At 36.2% G+C, this 20,072-nt stretch overlaps 1 protein-coding gene across 13 annotated transcripts in view; it reads left to right on the forward strand.

The window, feature by feature from the left end:
* Positions 1-20,072, forward strand: part of LOC144957380 (calmodulin-regulated spectrin-associated protein 1-B-like) — a 59,600-nt gene that overhangs the window by 2,276 nt on the left and 37,252 nt on the right. For 11 of the 13 annotated variants that reach the window (XM_078888613.1, XM_078888620.1, XM_078888616.1 and 8 more), the window contains exons 2-9: positions 11,296-11,391; positions 12,196-12,301; positions 13,390-13,499; positions 13,924-14,166; positions 14,751-14,910; positions 16,131-16,352; positions 16,809-16,962; positions 19,208-19,399. In XM_078888613.1, the coding sequence (XP_078744739.1) occupies positions 11,296-11,391; positions 12,196-12,301; positions 13,390-13,499; positions 13,924-14,166; positions 14,751-14,910; positions 16,131-16,352; positions 16,809-16,962; positions 19,208-19,399 (1,283 nt within the window). The remainder of the gene's footprint in view (positions 1-11,295; positions 11,392-12,195; positions 12,302-13,389; positions 13,500-13,923; positions 14,167-14,750; positions 14,911-16,130; positions 16,353-16,808; positions 16,963-19,207; positions 19,400-20,072) is intronic. The other 2 variants (XM_078888626.1, XM_078888627.1) reach the window with 1 other exon arrangement.

The following is a 20,072-nucleotide window of genomic DNA, read 5'->3' on the forward strand; positions in this document are numbered from 1 at the left end:
GATCTTGTGTCAGTACTGAGTCTGTGTCAACAATGTTTGGCAATTATGTGATTTCAGATTAGCTACATGGATATAAATTAAATATGATAGAATAAATTCCCTTTATTCATCCCATGGGGTAATTTTTTCTTAAGGGTCTATTCCAAAAGAAGATTGGAATACCCCAGGCATCAGTAGCCGTGCAGCGCACAAACTGAGCTAGAGCGAGGTGACAAGCTCACAAAACACAGCAGTTATTCGAACTCAGTACCTTTTGGATACGAAGCAAAGAACTGCACCGCTGAGCCATGCTGCCCCTATGTATTGATGTTCGGATCTACTTCTAATTTATGTTGAACTAATCCCTTTTTTTTTTTTTAATACTTTTTTTTATTTGTTGCTTGATCACTCGATCTTAATGTTTTTAACTCTTCTACTATCTTCCTTTTTACTGGATCTGAAATGATCATGTAAAGGTGTGCAAACACCTTAAAACCTGTTAATAATAAACAAAACAGATTCCAAGTAATGTAATTTATTCCAGGACTCAACTCACCAATCATGTTTTCTTTTTTTTTGAATTTATTTTGGAAATGTCATTTCCTCGATTCATTTCTTCATCTCCTGCTGCTATTGTTATACATAATTTATTTCATCATATAAGTCATATTTGATATTGAACCATGAAAGGGGGGGATGTCATCCATTCCTCTGTTGACTTAATGTTATTTTTACATTCTTGTTTCAAGCTGTTTTTGTGTTCTAGTACAATCCATAATAACAATATCTCTGAATATAAGTTCTCTATATTACTGTTTCTGTATTTTCTTCTCTTTTTTTCTCATTCCTTCTCAAATCTTCAGCACATGCCTCTAATTTTCCTACTTTTCATGTATTCTCCTGAAGACTAGGAGCATCTTTAATGACATCCTCTGTGTATTTCTTTCTCCCCTAATGAATTTTCTGTTGTAGCCATTTGTGCGTCTTATTTAGAAAAAAAAACATGATATAATATCTCTTGTGACATGTGGGAGATGTTTGGCTTAAATTTGAGTAATTGATGATATGAGAAGCAAGATAGGTCTGGTTTTTGTTATGTGTTGTGTGTGTGTGTGTGCGTGTGTGCTTGTGTATGTGTTTAAATGAGTATGTTTGGGCCAAAATAATTTGTAATTTTAGCGCTTAGAGTCTGGTATCTCAAGAGTTATAGCGCTATATTATAAGTTTTCAGCATTATTATTATTATTTAATGGTCAGTGTATGTAAAAATTATTTCAGAGAACTTGTTTCTCTATACTTTTACTTTTTGTATGTGCTTTTGCAAATTCATCAAATTTAGCAGTCATTAGTGGATTGCAGTGCTCTACATTGGCAGGAAGCACTCCAACATTTCAATGCAAGAGTCATTCACTTCACTATTGGGAGTCAGAAAAAAATATCTTTCTTTATGACCTTTTCCGTTGTTGTTGTTGTTGTTGTTTGAAAGGAATACTTCTCCTTTCACGAAGACCACGGGGTCATTTCAGCATGTCTAGTATTTAAAATCTCCATTGTGTCGTCAGGTTTTGGGATGCAATTCCTTTATCAGTGTGTCAAAATATTGTGAGAAATACTCACTAATTGGGCCTGATCTATTTTTGTGTTTGGCATGTACAAATGGTATCTCAGGCCTTTTCATTACATGAAAAAAAATAGTCAAGGGGACGAAACGGGATAGATGGCAGGAAATATTCTGATTGGTTAATTTAGTAGTGGGCAAATCATCAATTAAGATATGAAGGCGAATTGCGATCACGACGAATCTTACCTCTGGCAAATACTGAAAATTGTATCTTAAACTGGTGAGAATTATCGATTTGTTGCAATTGATATTGTTGATTCTCCATCTACAGAGAACTGACATTGGAAAGACTTATACAGACATGTCAGTTGTCATTGATTTTCTAGAAATTGTAACAATCAATTTTGTCATGAAAGGTGGGGGGGGGGGGGGGGGGGGGGGGGGGGTGCTGCATCCCCCCAAAGTGACTCGACCCTTTGTTCCCGGGAAGTATTATATTGTAACTTTACAAGAAGGGGGGGGGGGGGGGGGGGGGGTCTGTGAGAGTTGAGATACAATTTTAAGGGGGGAGTGTTACAAATCAGTCATGCAATGAATTCAGCTGAGTTTTGCATTGTCTTGTCTTGTAACAAATTATGCAAACTATCCTAGGTGTGGTCAATGACAAGACAGGTGACAATTATCCTAAAACTTCTGTGCCAGTTTTGTGTCCTTAGCAAGCACACTTAGCACATCACCCCACTAAGATGTAATTGTAAGAGTGCTGGTACAATCATGACGTCTAACAGTGGCATGTAGTACTCTGTCAAATGGAAATTCAATTCCATAAGGGGGAGGGGATATGAAATATTGTAAACCTCTATAATCATGGTGAAATTGTAGAAATATATAAAACTGCCCACAACACTGTGGTGTATTTCTGCATCAGTTCTTTAAAAACCTAAAAAGAACTGGGAATGCCTAGTATAATAATTCATTAGATATATATGTGCAGTATCAAGTGGTAATTTTTAAGTGGTCTTTTATTGAGTTCTAACTGTCAAATTATCAGACTTTAAGGGCTCAAAAAAATTAATGATTGACACATTCATAAAGATCTTTACCCTCATAGGATCCGAATCCTAATAAGATAAGATAAGTTTTCAGTTTGCAATATAAAATGGGCAGAGACTCTGATTCATCGATGCTTTTTGCTTGTACTGTGTACTATGGTGCTCTACAGAAACAGCTCTCAACGAGAAAAGGGTCAGCGGGTGGTTGAATGGGAGCATCACCCTTGAATCATATACCTATGATGTTCGCATGGGTGTACGATCCGATAGTGATGTCGTTTCTTCTTCTCTTTACTAACCTATCCTGCTTCTTTGGTTTGTGATTGTATTTTTGACAGGGGATATTTTTTTTTCTGTAAATCTTCTGCCTGTTTGTTCTTGGTTATTTATAATTTAGCTTATATCTTTAGGTTATGATTTTGATTTACATTTGTACTATTTTTGTTAGATTGCTTGTTTTTTTGTTTCAGCGGTCTCTCATATAACCTCATAATTTGTGTTGGAAGAGACCTAAAGCAATAAACAAACAAAAAACAAACAAAAGAAAAGGGTCTCATTCCAGCTTTCATTCGTGCGTTCTCTGGGGGAATCACTAGTACTAGTTTGGTGTAATTGTTAGTGGAGGAATACAAGAGATGGGGTTTTGAATATCTTTTTACTAACTCTGATTTTATATTTTTTTTAATGTTTATTATAAATTATTGAAAACCAGCCGATTTCTTTCTTTTTAACTGATGCCTGGTGAGGCTGAACAGCCAATATTAACTTACTACTGGGACCTTTGAATCCCCCCCCCCCCCCCCCATCTCCCTTATTTTTATTTTTATTTCCAAGGGGGCAGCGTGGCTCAGCGGTACAATCTTTGATCACCCGCCGCTGCGCTGTGTTGCCTTGAGCAAGTCACCTCCCTTTGTTCAATTTGCGGCGCAAAGACCCGAGAGACCTATTTCCCCTATGGGATAAATAAAGGGAATTCTATTCTATTTTTTCTATAGCCATGACCAAATGGATTAGAGGATTAATGAAATCTTAATCTATCCCACTGTCAGGATGTGTTTTGCTGTAGCATCTATGCGCTCATATTCTCATACTCATCAACAAAGTATTTGGCCAGATAAGTCTTTGAACTTAAAGCTAAACGGTCCCTGACGTGAATACCACTTAATGACACGAAGACTTAATATATTTATCAATATAATCATGTCCGCATTGAAATAGTGAGATAGTGATTTCAACTTTTTAACTCCTAGAACTAGAACGCGTGATTTAGTCAAGCTCTAACTATAACCAGACATCGTATCTTTTTACTACTTACTTCTTACCGTTTTCACAAATAGAAGTCGGACTAATAGCGGTGTGTCCAAACGACAGTGTCAATAAATAAGCTGCAATTGCTCCTTTTATCCAAATATTTATTGGAATAGATTCTGTCGTGAAAGAGGTGTAATTTCATCGTTATTATGAAATTAACGTCGCTCAGGTCTTTGTTACGGCTTTTTGCCATCCGCGTTTATGAGTGATTCTCACTAAACTGTTTTTACCAGACTGTAAATGTTCAAGGTTTCACATACGAGGGCTCTTTCAGAAATAACCGAAAAATGCCCATTGCTCAGCAACCAGTGGAGATTTTTTTTAATTCTGTAAACGACATGATATTCCTTATTTCCTTACGGATATTCCCAGAAATTATGAAGTGCATCATTTTGCACAATGAATTTCTAGACGATTTTAAAGATGGCGGCCCACCTTGAAACTTGGTCAAAGGAGGAAATCAGAGCTGTCATACGTTTTTTGAATGCCAAAAGTCTGAATCCTACCGAAATTCATAAAGAACTTCAGAGTGTATATGGTGAGCATGTTATAAGCCGTACACAAGTCTATCACTGGTGTAATTTGTTTGAAGCCGGCCATTCCGACTTGACAGACAGGGTGGGAGAGGGCGTTCGATAACTGCGAAGTCAGAAGACAATGTGAAGCGAGTTGATGAGCTTATTCGTCAAGACAGGAGGTTGAAACTTCGTGAAATTGCAAGCAGTCTTGAAATTTCGGAAACTTCTGCCCATAGAATTGTATTTGATGAACTTGGCTACAGAAAAGTCAGCGCAAGATGGGTTCCTAAGCAATTGACAGACAATCATAAAGAACAAAGATTGGACATCTGCAGGGAACACGACAACGCTACACCCCACACAGCACGAGTGACGCAAGGTTGGCTAGAGAAATATGGATGGGAGATTTTGCCACACCCACCACACAGTCCAGACCTCGCACCATCTGATTATCACCTCTTTGGGCCACTGAAACGTGAGCTAGCAGGAAAGCGCTTTGATGTCGATGAAGAGCTTGTTGACCATGTGCGGAAATGGCTACAAAACCTTGACGGAAATTTCTTCCGAGAGGGTATCTATTCCATGGTGCGGCGTTGGCAGAAAAGTGTCGACAGACTTGGCTGTTACGTAGAGAAATGAAGGACGAGTCAAGGTATGAACACGTGCAAGAATTTTGTTGATAGCATAAAAAACGCTGATTTTACAGGCATTTTTCGGTTAATTATGAAAGAGCCCTCGTAGTTTTGTGTGTTGGTCTGTTATATTTCCGGATGGCAAATTTGTGAGCTTCTTAGCTAAGCGCAGACTATCTATTTATAAGGTCTGATCGGGTCTCTTCATAAAGACTAATAGACGACAGTTATGGGATTTAAGTCATCGTTCATCATATAATTGTCAATGATAGTCTATCTATTGCTCTGACATTTAAAAACCCATGGCCCAGTTTCTCGTGAATTAAAAACAAAAAATAAAACCCCAAAAAAACACCACCAGAAGAACGACAGAGTGCATTTTGACATTAAAACTTTTTATTTTGAATATCAACCTATCAATAGGGCCCTCAACTTACTTATAAAAATCTTAAACCCGACACTTCTTTCGACGTTTTTTTAGAAGGTTCAGTTTTAAGACTTTTGACAACTCCGTAATCATGCGACATAACATTGTCTGACTAAATGAAAGATTAACCAAAAATAACAAACAAACCCCAACCCCCCCCCCCCCCCAAAAAAAAAAAAAAAAAAAAAAAAACCACACCAAAAAAAAAAAAAAAAATAAAAACAACAAAACAAACAAACAAACAAAAAAATAAACCCAAAAAACCCAAACCAAAAACAAAACAACAACAACAAAACGGTGTTTTGCCAATGCACGGCAATGTAGTGTCACAGCAATGTAGTGTAATTTGTATCGTGTGTAATACATACCGCAGCACATAACGGATCTCCATGGAAGATCGCCGTGAATAGATTGGACACATGAATGATAATTTATTGTGTATGAGACGTATAAATATAGCAGCGATTGCATTCATCGTTATAATTGTATATATATTATATTTATTAACCTCGTATTGATATCAAAAGGAATTTGATACAATGTTGTAGACCAAGGTTTCTTTACGCTCATTAAATATAAATTTTGAATTCCGATACAGGTTAAGGGCATTCTCCATTCATGGGGTCTATCTATCATGGCTGCATTCCGATATCAAGTCGATTCTTCCGAAGTCTATAACTTATAATAAGTTAGTTTGTGGCGTGTATATGCCCTGGGTTCAATCAAATGTTCACTTGTTCTGGACAGTTAAATAACACTGTTGTGTTTTGCCCCACTCCCCCTCTCCCTCTCCCCTAGAAAACGTTAACGTCAATGTACGTAAATTAAAATGACCCGCAAATTTTTCAAAAATTCAAATCTGCTGTGCCTTTTGAAAAGTACTACATAGTTAAGAAAGTTGTTGAAAAGTTTGGAATGATTCAATAGCAATCAATTATTAATTATATCGTTATTGTTCTTCATCATATTAGTCGTATACGCTTTTTTTTTGTTGTTGTTTTTTTTTTTTTTGTTTTGTTTTTTGGGGTTTTTTTTTTTTTGGTTGGTTTTACAGAAATGAATGATAATTATAATGATATTTAAAAAAAAAAAAAAGAGTTTTGTTAGTGCGTGGTAGAACTAGAACAGGCAGAAGACTCAGCTGGCATACAAAATCCGAATCCCCCCCCCCCCCCCCCCCCCCCCGTCACGTTTGTTACAATCGAGTACAACGAAATTGGAACCCATAACAAATGAAAATGTTTTTTTTTTTTAATTAAAAAACAAAAAAACAAAACAAACCAAACTTCTTGTGCTTTGGGAAACGAATTCAGTTTAAGTTAATAGTCCATTTTGCGTTCGTTTGAGAGCATTTTCATGACAAAAAAAATGAGCCCAAAGCAATTTGGTTGATTGATTGTTGCCTCCTTTGATGTGCCTAATAAGGAATGGAATAACGTACCTCGGTTCCCTTGTTCCTATCCTAACACTTGCAGGTGATCTAGACAGACAATCAGTACACATTTCTTCAGAGGGATAAAAAAAAAATAAAATAAAATTGAACTAATTACAGTCATGTGCGCGCATGCACGTGTGTATTTGCTTTCCTGAATTTTTTTTTTTTTAACCAAGGTATTTTACCCTTCGTTTGGGATGTGTTCTGATGAAAGCTAATATTGGTCTCTTTTTGTCCTTGATGAAAGTTGAACATTTATAAATATACAGCGCGTTTCCACGTATTTACCGTGATCAGCGTGCTTTCGCCGTGCTTATCAGTAGGAAATCTATAGGGAGCTAAGATGCTTCTTTAGTGGGGATACAATCAAGTAACCAAGAAAAAAAGAAAGAAAGAAAAATATTTAAAAAAAAACAGAACAAACAACAAAGCAATCAAAAGGATATAAAAGAAGAAAGAAATTAATTGTACCTAGAAATGTTAATTACTCATGAGTTTGTAAGCGATTGTGACAGGACTAGTCAACACAATACACCGATATAAATATAAATAACTGTATGTACGAAGTGACTGCATTGTATGAACATGAAATCCCCAATTCAATTTAAATGCTCACATATATCCTTTTAAACCCCCCGACTGTTCTTTATTTTAAAAAATTACTTTCCTTTTTACTTATCGGTTTTCTAACATTGAATCTATGGGTGGATACCGATATGCATGGCTAAGCTTTAGTTAGTATTGATTTGTTTACAAAAGACATATCTAATATTTTAACCCTTCAACGGCCAGACTGAATGCTGTTTTATTTTTAGAAATCATCGGCAAAGGGAGTTGTTTCGACCCCTCCCTGCCCATCAAGCAGTGATTGGGCGGCTGGGTCTGCTAGATCCGTGACCGAAAATACTTGGTAACAGACTAGTAGCGTACTACAAAAAAAAAAAAAAAAAAAAAAAAATGGTAGTGACTCCGGCCCCACGGGCTGGTCTCATGGGCTTCAGAGAACTGTTCTAGTTATAAATGCAGACCTTTGTCACATAAGAAAAACATGAAGCAAGACCACAGAAGAGAGCTATGAAAAACACGAGAAGAAAAGATAAAACAAAAAAAAACAAACAAAAAAAAAAACAACAACAAAAAAAAAATACCCAAAACACAAGTAAATATATGAAAAAATAAATGAATGAGAAGATAAATAGATAATTGATCAATAAATAAATAAAACGATAAACTTTTATAGAGAGCTGTAAAATATGCCAAAAGCGCTTTCTAAGGGGTTCCGATCCTAAAGCGACTCTTAACGAATTTTGTATATGTTCTGATTTCCTTATGCTTTTTATTGTTGGTGTTTTTGATTATTGTTGCTGTTACTTGATTTTTTTTTACCGTTTTTTTTTTTTGGGGGGGGGGGGGGGGTGGTTTGTATTTGGTCGGATGCAATGTTGTCATACCACGGCTTGTTCCTTTTATTTCTATAAATAAAACGAAGAGCCGTTTCCAAGGACTTCAATTTGCACAGTCCATAGCGGGACGAAGAACCTGAGATCTACAGGCTATCGTTCTACTACTAATCCACTCAGTCTTATTTGTGACTGTTACTGTTTTCTAACACAATTTACTGTTACGTTAGATTCAATTCAGACCCGGCCCGTAAAGCATTAACCACGAATTCATTCTCTTAAGGTTGAATGTATTATAATCCTTTTTATCATCTAGCTATTGTGTTTTCCGTCCTAGTCGGCTTTGTTTTCTGTGTTTGTACATACCCCAACCCCCCCCCCCCCCCCCCCCCTCGCGCGCGCACCTCCTTTCCCTTTCACTCCAATTGGTGTTTTTTGTAAACAATGGCAAAGCTGTTGTTACGTATCCTCATGTATGCATTGCATTTCATCAATGAGTCATAGATCTCGCAGATTTGAAGTTGTTCATTTTAATACGTCCATTTCTATTGCCATCGACTTATTAGTTCCATATCCCTGTAAGTTGCACAATAATGGAGCAAGGTTTTTGCTGTATTCACCTATTTCGTGAATTCATTATATTCACAAAATCAATGAGTCACGGACCCCCCCTCTTCACATAATATCCGCTTTTCGGAAAAATTCATATTCATTATAATATATAATTATAGTTTTGTTAAACGTTTAACATCGTCGGTCTTTGTTTTAGAAGGAAATTCCTTTAATTCTAAAATTAGATCACCCAGGCGTGTTTTCCAGGTGTCGGTGACTCACACCGTGTCAACTGTGACGTCACGAAGCAGAACGTCTGCAGGTGAGAAGTCCAATCAAGTCGGGCGCGCGTGTGTGAGCGTGTGTGTTTGTGTGTGTGCCAAGAGAGAGAGAGAGTGAGCGTTTGGGTGTGTGTGTTTGTGTGGTGTGTTTGTGTCTAGAGAGAGAGTGTATGTATGTGTGCGTGTGTTTGTGTGGTGTGTGTGTGTGTAGAGAGTGAGTGTGTGTAAAGGGTGAGTGTGTGTGTGTGTGTGAGAGAGAGAGAGTGAGAGAGAGAGAGAGAGAGAGAGAGAGAGAGAGAGAGAGAGAGAGAGAGAGAGAGAGAGAGAGAGAGAGAGAGAGAGAGAGAGAGAGAGAGAGAGAGAGCTAACCAATCGTCTTTAAGCGCGTGGGAAATACACTCTTGTTTTGTTTCAAGTGGGAGCAATTGTGTCGTATCTGACATTGTTTATCTATCGTCTAGTGCTAGTAGTTCCACTTATGTCGTTAGAGATCGTTTTCTTCGACTGGCGATATGAATGAATGAATGAATGAATTTATATAGCGCCTAGATCCACAATGTGCTCAGAGGCGCTTTACAATGCAAATAAAACACAACAATAAATTGATAATTTAAGCATAAAATCTATCATATTGGAATAGCATTAATCAATTAGTAATTTAGTTACCACGCACTGTGCTACAAGATGAAAATTTAAGATATCTATAACATGTAGGCCTAATATAAATGTTAAACCCAAATAGTTATCGACTTAATCAGGTCAATTTCATTGCTAGGCTGCGTGACTTGTATTGTTAACCGTTTTCATATATAGGACATTATAGCATCTAGTCATCTGGCCTCTTGTTGACCTGTGCTATGAATAGGGCGATTGTGTGTGTGTGTATATGTGTGTGTGTGATATTGAGAAACCCTGACAAATCGATATTTATCAGGGGATCCCCTACACCGCTATATTTAGATACAACACCTGGTTATATGAGATGGATGATGGATAGGGAAAGCCTTCATTACCGCCGATCCAACTGTTTTGTTCATCAGTTCTAGTGTCGTTTTCCTGCTAGACGCCTTTGATTTGTACTTTGCTCTTTCTGTTTTTTTTTTGTTTTTTTTTTTCTTTTTGATCATTTCGTATTTTGTTTTATATATAAAAAAAAGAACAGTTTAAAAGCAAAGCAGCCTAATCAAATATTATTTATTACTTCTTGATAAGGACCTGCTCCTTGTCTTGTTCAGTTTTAAATCCCATCATCTTGGTTCATTTGTGCGGGATACCGACTTCATACATTGATTTAAACTGTTCTTGCAATCCTAGTGAATTTTTCGACGCAAGGCTCAGTTTGTTCATGTAGTGATAGCACTTCAGGCTAGCTATTTATTTAGTACGATCAGGTCTGGTAGAACAATGGTTGTTTCGGAACCACAGAGACGAGATCCCTTCTACAGTGGTCATTCTTTCAAAGCCCTCACTAGCGTAAGTTGACATTATTCACATGGTGGAGGTTGTTGATCCCGATAGCTCACACCTAAAGGGAGCAAGTTCGATCCCGGGTGTAGTCAATATTTTCCCAGACACCCAGTAGTGATGGGTAGCTGGGTCTGTTAGACTGGTGGAAAGTAATTTGCAATAGACGTGTCCTATCCAAGCGATAGCAAGCAATTGTTATGCCCATTTCATGCTATAGTAACCAGGAGCCCAATAGCTCTGAAGAACTTCATGGAGATGTATAATGGATAGTTATGCAAAATTGAAAGAATTAATACAATTACATTAAAAAAAAATATTCTTCTTCACCCCTTCATATCGTCTTCGTGTTTGAATCTTTAGTGGTGAAGGAACGCAGTTGTCTTCCTTACTATGTCAGGAGCTCATACAGTCAGTGAGGCCAAAACTCCTCTCTTGCTGTTGCATATTTTGGGCAGGTCTTGAGTAACAACAACAACAACAACAACGACAATATCAAGAATAACAAGAAGAACTGTCAGACTTGTTCACAACTGTAACACTTAAAAAAAAAAGATATCACAGTACTTAACAATGTTTGTAAAGTTGTACTCACATGGTTAAAATCTTAAGAAGACAGATGCCAGTTGATGTGTATTTTCAAATTAAAGCATGTCCCTTATTATTGTGTGTTGATCCACCAGGCCAAGCTCCGTGCCTCCATCTCATGGCTGACTTCCAAGGCCTACGGTAAACAGATACCCAGAGACCTCAAGGATCCTTTCTATGAAAATGCCGAGGTAAGATTAGAATAGATTATTATGGTAGGCGATTCATCTCTTACTTTTATACAGCACAGTGATAAATTCCTCTTAAAATGATTTTGGCATATCTTTTTTTGAAAAAAATAAAATTTATATCACAATTATGAATTTGACTCACAGCCTCAATATTGAAAAAGGATATTGAGTTTCAAGCCAGAATGATAAGAAAATTAAGAAATGACAGTTTTTATTTATTTATTTATTTTTTTGGAAGTTTAACAATAACAAGCACAACTTGCTAAGCTCACTGAAGTCATCTTTTGTTTATAATTGAGCTTAAAATTGAATATTGAGCATCAGATTTACTCTGGCGTACTATGGTTTTGAGACAATTGATCATATATAGCAGCAGCACCTATATAAGATTTTTTTTGATAACCATGTTTTTTACGATATATTTCTTCTCTGGAACAGTGTTGAAATTTTAGCTCATGCATATATGCAGTATATTTATTTAGGAACTTTTGTTATATTTATTCTTTGGTTAAAAAACAACATAAGTTGGAATCTAAGAGGACCTCTGAAATTTGCCTTACGTAAAAAGAACAGAGTGAGAAAGAGTATGTGATCATTTGCCTCAAATTGGTTTTATGTTGGGAGTGAATGGGATTTTTACCAGTATTCCAATGAAATATGCCCCCCCCCCCCCCAACCCCTTTTTCAACTTATTTAAGATTGTATTACTGAAATAATCCCAACCAAGACCATTAGGAAAGACAGACTCTCTTTCCACGTATACCCACATGTAATTTTTGTTTCGTTTTTCTTTTTTCTTTCCAGGGTCAGTTGTTGGTTCGTCCATTCCTAGTCAATCTTCTGTCATCGAGTGAACTCTATTGTATTGTCTGTGGGAAAATCTTCCCTGATACTCATACACAATGGAGGGGTAAGGGGTGATGACGTTGGTGGCGTGGAATCTATTCAGTTTGAAATCTAAATTTTGTTGTTTTTATTTTTTATTTATTTATTTATTTATTTATTTATTTATTTATTTATTTATTTATTTCAGCCTAGTTTGAAATTGTTTTTAAAAATCTCAGAATAGCCTAAATGATGGCGAACTAAAGAGTAAAAACATAATTTTAATATTTCATCCCTTTCATAATTCATAAGTGAAACAAACAAATAAAATAAAGGTTAAATATCATATACTTATTGATATATGTATTAGACATATGCAGTGCATTTTATTACATATTTATGTTACGAGGTATGTTTCACAATTTATTTTCCCTGTAGCGCTGTACTTACATAATATTATGAATAACCTTGTATTTGTTATCAAATGAAACTTTATTCAATTACCTGTTAAACATAAAAAACTGTTCAGTTCCTCACACTTATTTTTATGCATTCGGTGTACCCAATGGTCAAGGATGGTGATCAGTGGCTGTTTGTCCAAGGCTATGATTGTTCATCACTTTCTTTTCTCCTTGTTGTCTGTGAGTCTTCTGTGGTCAGATCTCCCATCTTCAACTTTCTTGACCCACCATCTAATAGTTTGAATTAAAAGAGCATCGTGATCCGAACTTTACAGAGGTCTCTGTGTAATTTGACAGCAGGCTTGCAGAGCAGAGTTGAAAATTTGATGACAAACCGAACATTGTAGTGTGAGAAGGTTGCATCAACGTTTTGCTTTGCCATTTTCCTTTGATTACGCTTGGACAAGGAGTAAAAGTACAACAAACTTGCCACGTCACAGCTCTATGACACGACAACCAATATTCTTGAAATTTGGCATCAAAATTTCTTAGATATTACGTCATATTGATCCAAATTATGGTAGTTCTAGGTTGCTTATTAGCGAAGTTATAGAAGAAGGAAACTTAATTCTGAAACACACCTTGGATATATATTTTATAACAACTATTGTCCATGTCTGAAATCCAAGTTTGTAATCTAATTTATTTTGAATGATTAACTTTTATCTGTTCTTTCATTTATTGATTGATTTATTTAACACTCCTGTTGCAGGTCACTGGAGTATAATCCAGGTGTTGTCCAGAAAAGGTATCTACATATCGGATGTCCAAGACACAGCCGTCACAGAGACTGTCCTTGTACAGACTGCTCCATTCAGATTGGTAAGATTTGAACTGTTGACTTTGTCTTTGTGCGGCTATGTGGTCTTGTGGTACTTTCGGATCGGAGTTCGAGCCTTGCTCAGTGTATAATTGAGTCCTTGGAAAAGACTCTTTACTCATATTCTCTCACAGTACTCAGGTGTAAAATGAGTACCTGGCCGTCAACAGCGTTGTCTCTGTCGAAAAAAATGTAATATCGCCTAACAGGTGTCACGTCTCGTTTTGCATGTTACATGTTGCTGTTGGTCAGGGACGCTTTATAAAGCGTTTTGAGCGAAGTTAGTGGATATTGCTCTATATAAAAGCTTTAGTTTTATAATTTTTTAAAATAAAAAAAAAAAAAATAAATTTAGCATTGTAACTGCCAATCACCGTCATTATTTACTTTTCTTTGTCATCATAATTAAATTACTTGTGTTTCCAGAAAGCCCATCTAGCTCTGATGGATGCTCTGATGAGGGCTTATCTGTCTGAAGTAGCCAGTGTGGAGAAAGTTGTCAAGGCCGTCAGACGTATTACAACCTTCAACGCTTCTTCAGATCTACCCAGCAACCCAGAGGAAGCTTTGGAGTTTTGGGTAAAAAAAGTGGGCCATGCCCTGGGTACCAGTGGCCCTGTCAATTCTTCTGAAGATGGTCAGCTGTTTGAAGGAGAAACCAATCAAAAGGTAGAATATATGCATTGCTGTTACTGCTGTCTTGACAAAAACAAAATCCCGATTAGATCCACAACTATTACCAGATTAGAAATGAATGGAATCGTAATTGGAAAGAAATTTGTTTGGTCTGCCGTTGAAAAGATTAAATTGATGTTTTGTCATGGCTTGCTGGTGTTTATGTAGATGGGTGTTTGAATGTCATTTATATTAAGATATGAAATATATATTAGCGGAGGATATATATATATATATATATATATAATGATAATAATATAATAATAGAATATTCCCTTTATTCATCCCATAGGGGAAATTTTTCTCAACGGTCTATTCCAAGGGATGACTGGAATAACCCAAGCCACAGTGCAGCGCCACAAATTAAGCTAGGGCGAGGTGACTTGCCACGAAGCAAAGACCGTACTGCTGAGCCACGCTCAGATATATTTTACATCTGTAAAGTTGATTTTCTCCAAACTAGCTTTTTCTACTATTTAATACCTTTGGTTTGTGGGGAAATAAATGTAAAATTGTCAAGTTTTTTTCAGTGCAATGTGAAGAATAGTAGTGTGTAATAAATATTTTTATGATTTCAGGTTAGGATAGTAGCTAAGACATCCCCCAGTCCACGAGAGCCCCAAACACCCCGAGTGAGATCTGTACCTCCAATGGAGGACTTGATGAGGGATATCGGTGATGGCTGTGCCATAGCGGCTGTCATCGCTTATTACAGACCAAATCAACTCAACGTCTCAGGTTGGTAGAAATTATCATCGCATTGTATCGATTAATGTTGCTTTCCAACTCTTTGGGATTGTGTTAGGATCATTAATGTTGCTTTCTGACTCTGTGGGATTGTGTTAGGATCATTAATGTTGCTTTCTGACTGTGGGATTGTGTTAAGATCATTAATGTTGCTTTTTAACTCTTTGGGATTGTGTTAGGATCATTAATGTTGCTTTCTGACTCTGTGGGATCGTGTTAGGATCATTAATGTTGCTTTCTGACTGGGATTGTGTTAGGATCATTAATGTTGCTTTCTGACTGTGGGTTTGTGTTAGGATCATTAATGTTGCTTTCTGACTCTGTGGGATTGTGTTAGGATCATTAATGTTGCTTTCTGACTCTGTGGGATTGTGTTAGGATCATTTAATGTTGCTTTCTGACTCTGTGGGATTGTGTTTCGACATTGGAAATGGTAATGTTTTGACATGCAATTATTCTAAAGTCTTGTTCATTTCAAAAGTAAATAAAATTATTTTATTCATGGTCATTTTATTCATCAGATCATTTTTATCTCACAAGATAAGTTTTTTATTTCGTAATAAAAAAATGTTTTCTTGTATAAAAATCTTTATTTCATTTTGAGACCCATCGCCTTTATCTGTTATTTGAATGTGAACAAGATGTTGGAAAATTTAATTTGAAGTCTGAATTGAGTTTCTTTTATATAAATGATTGTCATCTTCTAAAATGACAAAAACTCAAATTTTGTATTGGCAGTCTTTTATTATAAAAGATTGAGGCAAGTGGTCAGATTTATGTTACTGGTCATCAAATTATTCATTGTTTATGAATTAACAAAAATTATGCCCTTTCACCACGACACCATAAGATATCGCTGCAGAGGCATTCCATGAAGGAATATAAATATTTCATCAAACAAGATGTCTGGCGTCAACAGGAATCACCCATGTTGTCTACATGAGCAAATTGGGGGTTAATAATTTTGCTCAAGGAAAAAAAAAACCAAAGTGCCTGAAGCGGGGCTTGAACCCGGGACCTACCGGGCCACAGTGCAATGCCTTAACCACTCTGCCACTTCACCCCCGTGAATTATTATAATTCATTTAAAATATGTCTTGTTTGTGTTTATTTTTAATCCTGAAGGTCTTTAGTTTCCTCAGTCTCATTCTTATTTGGATGTATTAGAGCATTGATCATCAAACAGTGACATTCAATCCTTTTATTTTCAGACATTTGCCTCAAGTCACAAATTGGTATAGCAGACTCCCTCTACAACCTGCGTCAAGTCAGCATCTTTTGTAAAACTCACTTCCCCTACTCGTCTTTCCATTTGTCATACGAGGACTTCCTGTATACGCACGCCACCATGAGAATCAACATCTACACATTTGTGGCTGACCTTTTCAATCATTTGGAGGCTCCAGCAAAGCCAGTGGTAGAAAATTTGGATGGTATGTTGTGGCTTTATGATGAGAGGAGAATTTTGGGATATGGCTTTTGCAAAAACGTCTTTATAATTGAAGCAGCATTTAAAAAGAAATAATAACAGGCACAATAATTAATTTATTTTCAGCTTCCAAAATCTGTGGTCATTGAAAAATGAATGATCGAATGAAAATAAAATAAGATTTATATTTTATTTCCTACATGATGAAGCAAATTACCTGATTATATTTACTTCTTCCTTACACTATTCGTATCACCCAAGATAAGTTTATTGCTATTATTCTGAATGTAATGTAATGCATGAAATAACATGAAATGTGCTTTTATGACAAGTGCCCATAACATTTTAAAACAAACAAATGAAAGAGAGAAAAAAACTAAGATTAGGGAACTCTCAGAGTTCTAAGCAAACGGGAATAGAATAACAATTTGACTGGTATTTAAAACTATATCCATTCCAGCTGTCCCGGCTGCTGGCAGAAAGAGTGGCCAAGCCCTTCCCTCTGTTCCCATCTCCAACGCCACCAAGAAAAGCTTCCAGAAACTTCCACTGGAAGATACAGCCTCCAACCTCGGCTTAACGCCCCAGAGATCTCAGGCTGGGGGAACTCCTAGGTAAGTGTCGAATGATGACAGTCTTTGTGATGATTTGGAATGGGTGGTGGGCTGGGCTGATCTTCCTGTATAGGGAATGAGATTAGCGGAAGAGTAGCGTCCCTTGATTGGAAGTCACGAGTGGAAAAGTTATTAGAGAGAAAACGTCATGTTGGTTGTGCGACATGAGACACTTCACCGAAAGCGAGGACGAGAGAGATGCATGCGCAAAACCATTTTGACGTTCTCTCTGTAAGGTGACATCCAATCAAGGGACGCTACTCTTCCTCTAATCTCATTCCCTATAAGGAAACAGTTGTAATTGTAAGATTACTTTATTGAAATTCGGGAGTCCTGAAAACTCAGAGGTAGGGAGGGTACTAGCATGACCGGCTAAGATCCTAAATGCAGTCATTTTGTCTACTGGCCCTCTTTTGTTCAGCTAACAATGATTGGATGGCTGGGTCTGTTCAATGTTCTTAAGTACACAACTTAACATTACAAACGTCTTGGGCAGTATATACAAATAGCAAAAGTAGATCTGCTGTACATGCTTTTTATGATCACGTATGAGGGGGAATGTGGACAGCATGCCTCACCCCTATTTACTCAATCAATAATAGTGATTCTCAAACTGCTGCTGAATGGAATTCTTGCAACCAAATTTAAGATTAAACTTATTTGATAGAAAACAGTGACCGATCAGGAAATCTGTTAATAAAAAAAGGATTTATTTTAAAGTATGTAAGTTTGAGAATCATTGTTCTGAATTCTAACCATTTGGATCACTAATAAGAAAAACTTACATCGGTCAGATTTTGTTTCTTGAAAAGAAAAGATTCTGTTTTATTACTTGTGTTAACATTTTTGTTTTTTTACATTGACTTTCCAATGTTGCTTTTAAATTTTGTTTTTGAATACTTGTTTCATTTTGTTTTCAAAATTTTAATTTTAAAAGCATTGTAATAATTGTAATATTGTTACCTTAATTCTTTTTTTTTTTTCAACCCTTATCTATTGAGAGGTGACTTTATCCCCGTTGAAAGTTAATATATCTGGCCCTTCATTGAGTTTTCTTTGTTGCTTCTTATAATAATGCTTAATAATTATTTCTTGATACTACAACACAGCTATAACAATTTGTAGTTTGGGATTGTTGAAATTGTGTTTGCTTGACACACGGATGATGTCATTGTGAATGCGCTAAAAGAAATCCCACCTTTCTTTTCTATAGTTGTCAACAATAGACATAGGTGTTATTAAACTTGTACTAATTTTCATTTTCTTCTCGGAAATGGATTATTGCAAACTAATTTCTACTTAGTCAAAGGTGCATATAAGGTTATCTTACAGACTGTAACAGTAAAGGAAAAAAAAAATATTAAGCAGTAATCAGTGTGTGATTCAGTGTTAGAAAAAGGTGAGAAAAAATTTAAAAGATGAACTGAAAATAAACCCTTTCAAGATTATATTTTCAAATCTCAAAACTGGTAGAGATAATGTGTAAAAATGATAATTCGACAAAATCAGCAAAATTGCATATTATATTCACCCATGAATATTCTCTATTACATGAAAAGTTCAAATAAAACACACTCCACCAAGCGTTACCTCAGCGACAAATTACAAGAATCAATAATATGATGCACCTGTCTCTCCCTCAAACAATAGCTGAATCGATTAACCTGACAATTTAGACATGAAAATACTAATGAAAAGGTGATAATGGCTTGGGATGGGAACTGTACAGACAATGGACATTTCGGGTACCCTTCATTCATCAGCATCACAATAAACAAATGAATGTGGAAAACAAATATAATAGACTGGAGTATGAACTGTAGCGTCTGTAGTTTTTGTTGATTCAATATAGACACGTGAACATTTCAAACATGCTGTCACAGACACATTAACGAAATGATAAATGAAAGACTAAAGTAATTGGGATATTTGTTGTCCAATTGATTTGTTGCAAGATTTGTAGTACTTCACACACACAACACATACACACACACACACACACACACACACACACACACACACACACACACACACACACTGCCTTTTGCATCTCATGGACTTGAACTTTCGGATTTAAAAAATTCTTCTAAGAGTTGATAGAAATCTTTTACAAGTAAAAACTGACATCGTTTAAAAGTAAAAAACTAACATGATATAATTTTTTTTTCTTCTTTTTCCTCTTATTTTTTGTTTAAAAAAACAAAACAAAATTCTATCCAAAACCAACAAACTACTGTACGTATAGTCACCAACCTCTCCTGGCAAGACGGGCTGCCGCTGCTGCTGGTATGAGTAGTAGTATCTTTGGTGGTAGTGAACCACAGCAACAGCCTCAGCGGCGAGGCAGGCGTGTGCACACGTTGAGTACCCCATCGGAAAGGGAGCAGTTGCACCGATCGGTTATTGCCTGGCAGGACGACCAGAAACTCTCTGCCAGGTAATTTCACTCTTATCTCAACCCCTTTGTAATTGTTGTAGGAAGATTTAAAAAATGAATGGTTTATTTTTAGCAGGCCTGCAAGAGACATTTTTGTTTCATTTATTTATTTATTTATTTTTAATCATGTAAACGTAACATTTTTAATCATCAGAAAATCAAGGCAGTGCAATCTCATCTCTTACAATGATTCTCCTTAATTGATGTGTGACACACCCATCTCATTGAGGATGGGGGAAACTAGTCACCTAAATTTGAGTATTTTGAATATGATCATCAGTGTTTGGTTCAAAAAGAATTGAAAAAAAAAAACCAATGAGAAAATAGTTTTGAAATCTTCAATTTAATTCATAACGACTAAAAATGTGGACATTTTGTGTGTTACCGCTTTATAACAATATCATCTCACATTCATCAGATGCGTGATCTGTTTTGTTGACAAAGGGGTAACCTGATACGACTACGTCATAATTTGTTCTTGTGAATTTAATTGAAGCTTTTATTTTTGTTTGTCATTGTTTTTCATTTCCAAGCTTAAACTAGCATTTACTTTGTCTGGTGGGTTACATTTTTGTGAACCCCCCCCCCCCCCCCCAAAAAAAAAAAAAACCCCTACCAAAATTCTATTATGATAGTTGTAAGTTGAGAGAATGATGATTGCACTGTATTTGCA

The sequence above is a fragment of the Berghia stephanieae genome, chromosome 11, assembly GCF_034508935.2.
Source record: "Berghia stephanieae isolate SIO BIC M18660-M18661 chromosome 11, UCSD_Bste_1.3, whole genome shotgun sequence".
Lineage (NCBI taxonomy): Eukaryota > Metazoa > Mollusca > Gastropoda > Nudibranchia > Aeolidiidae > Berghia > Berghia stephanieae.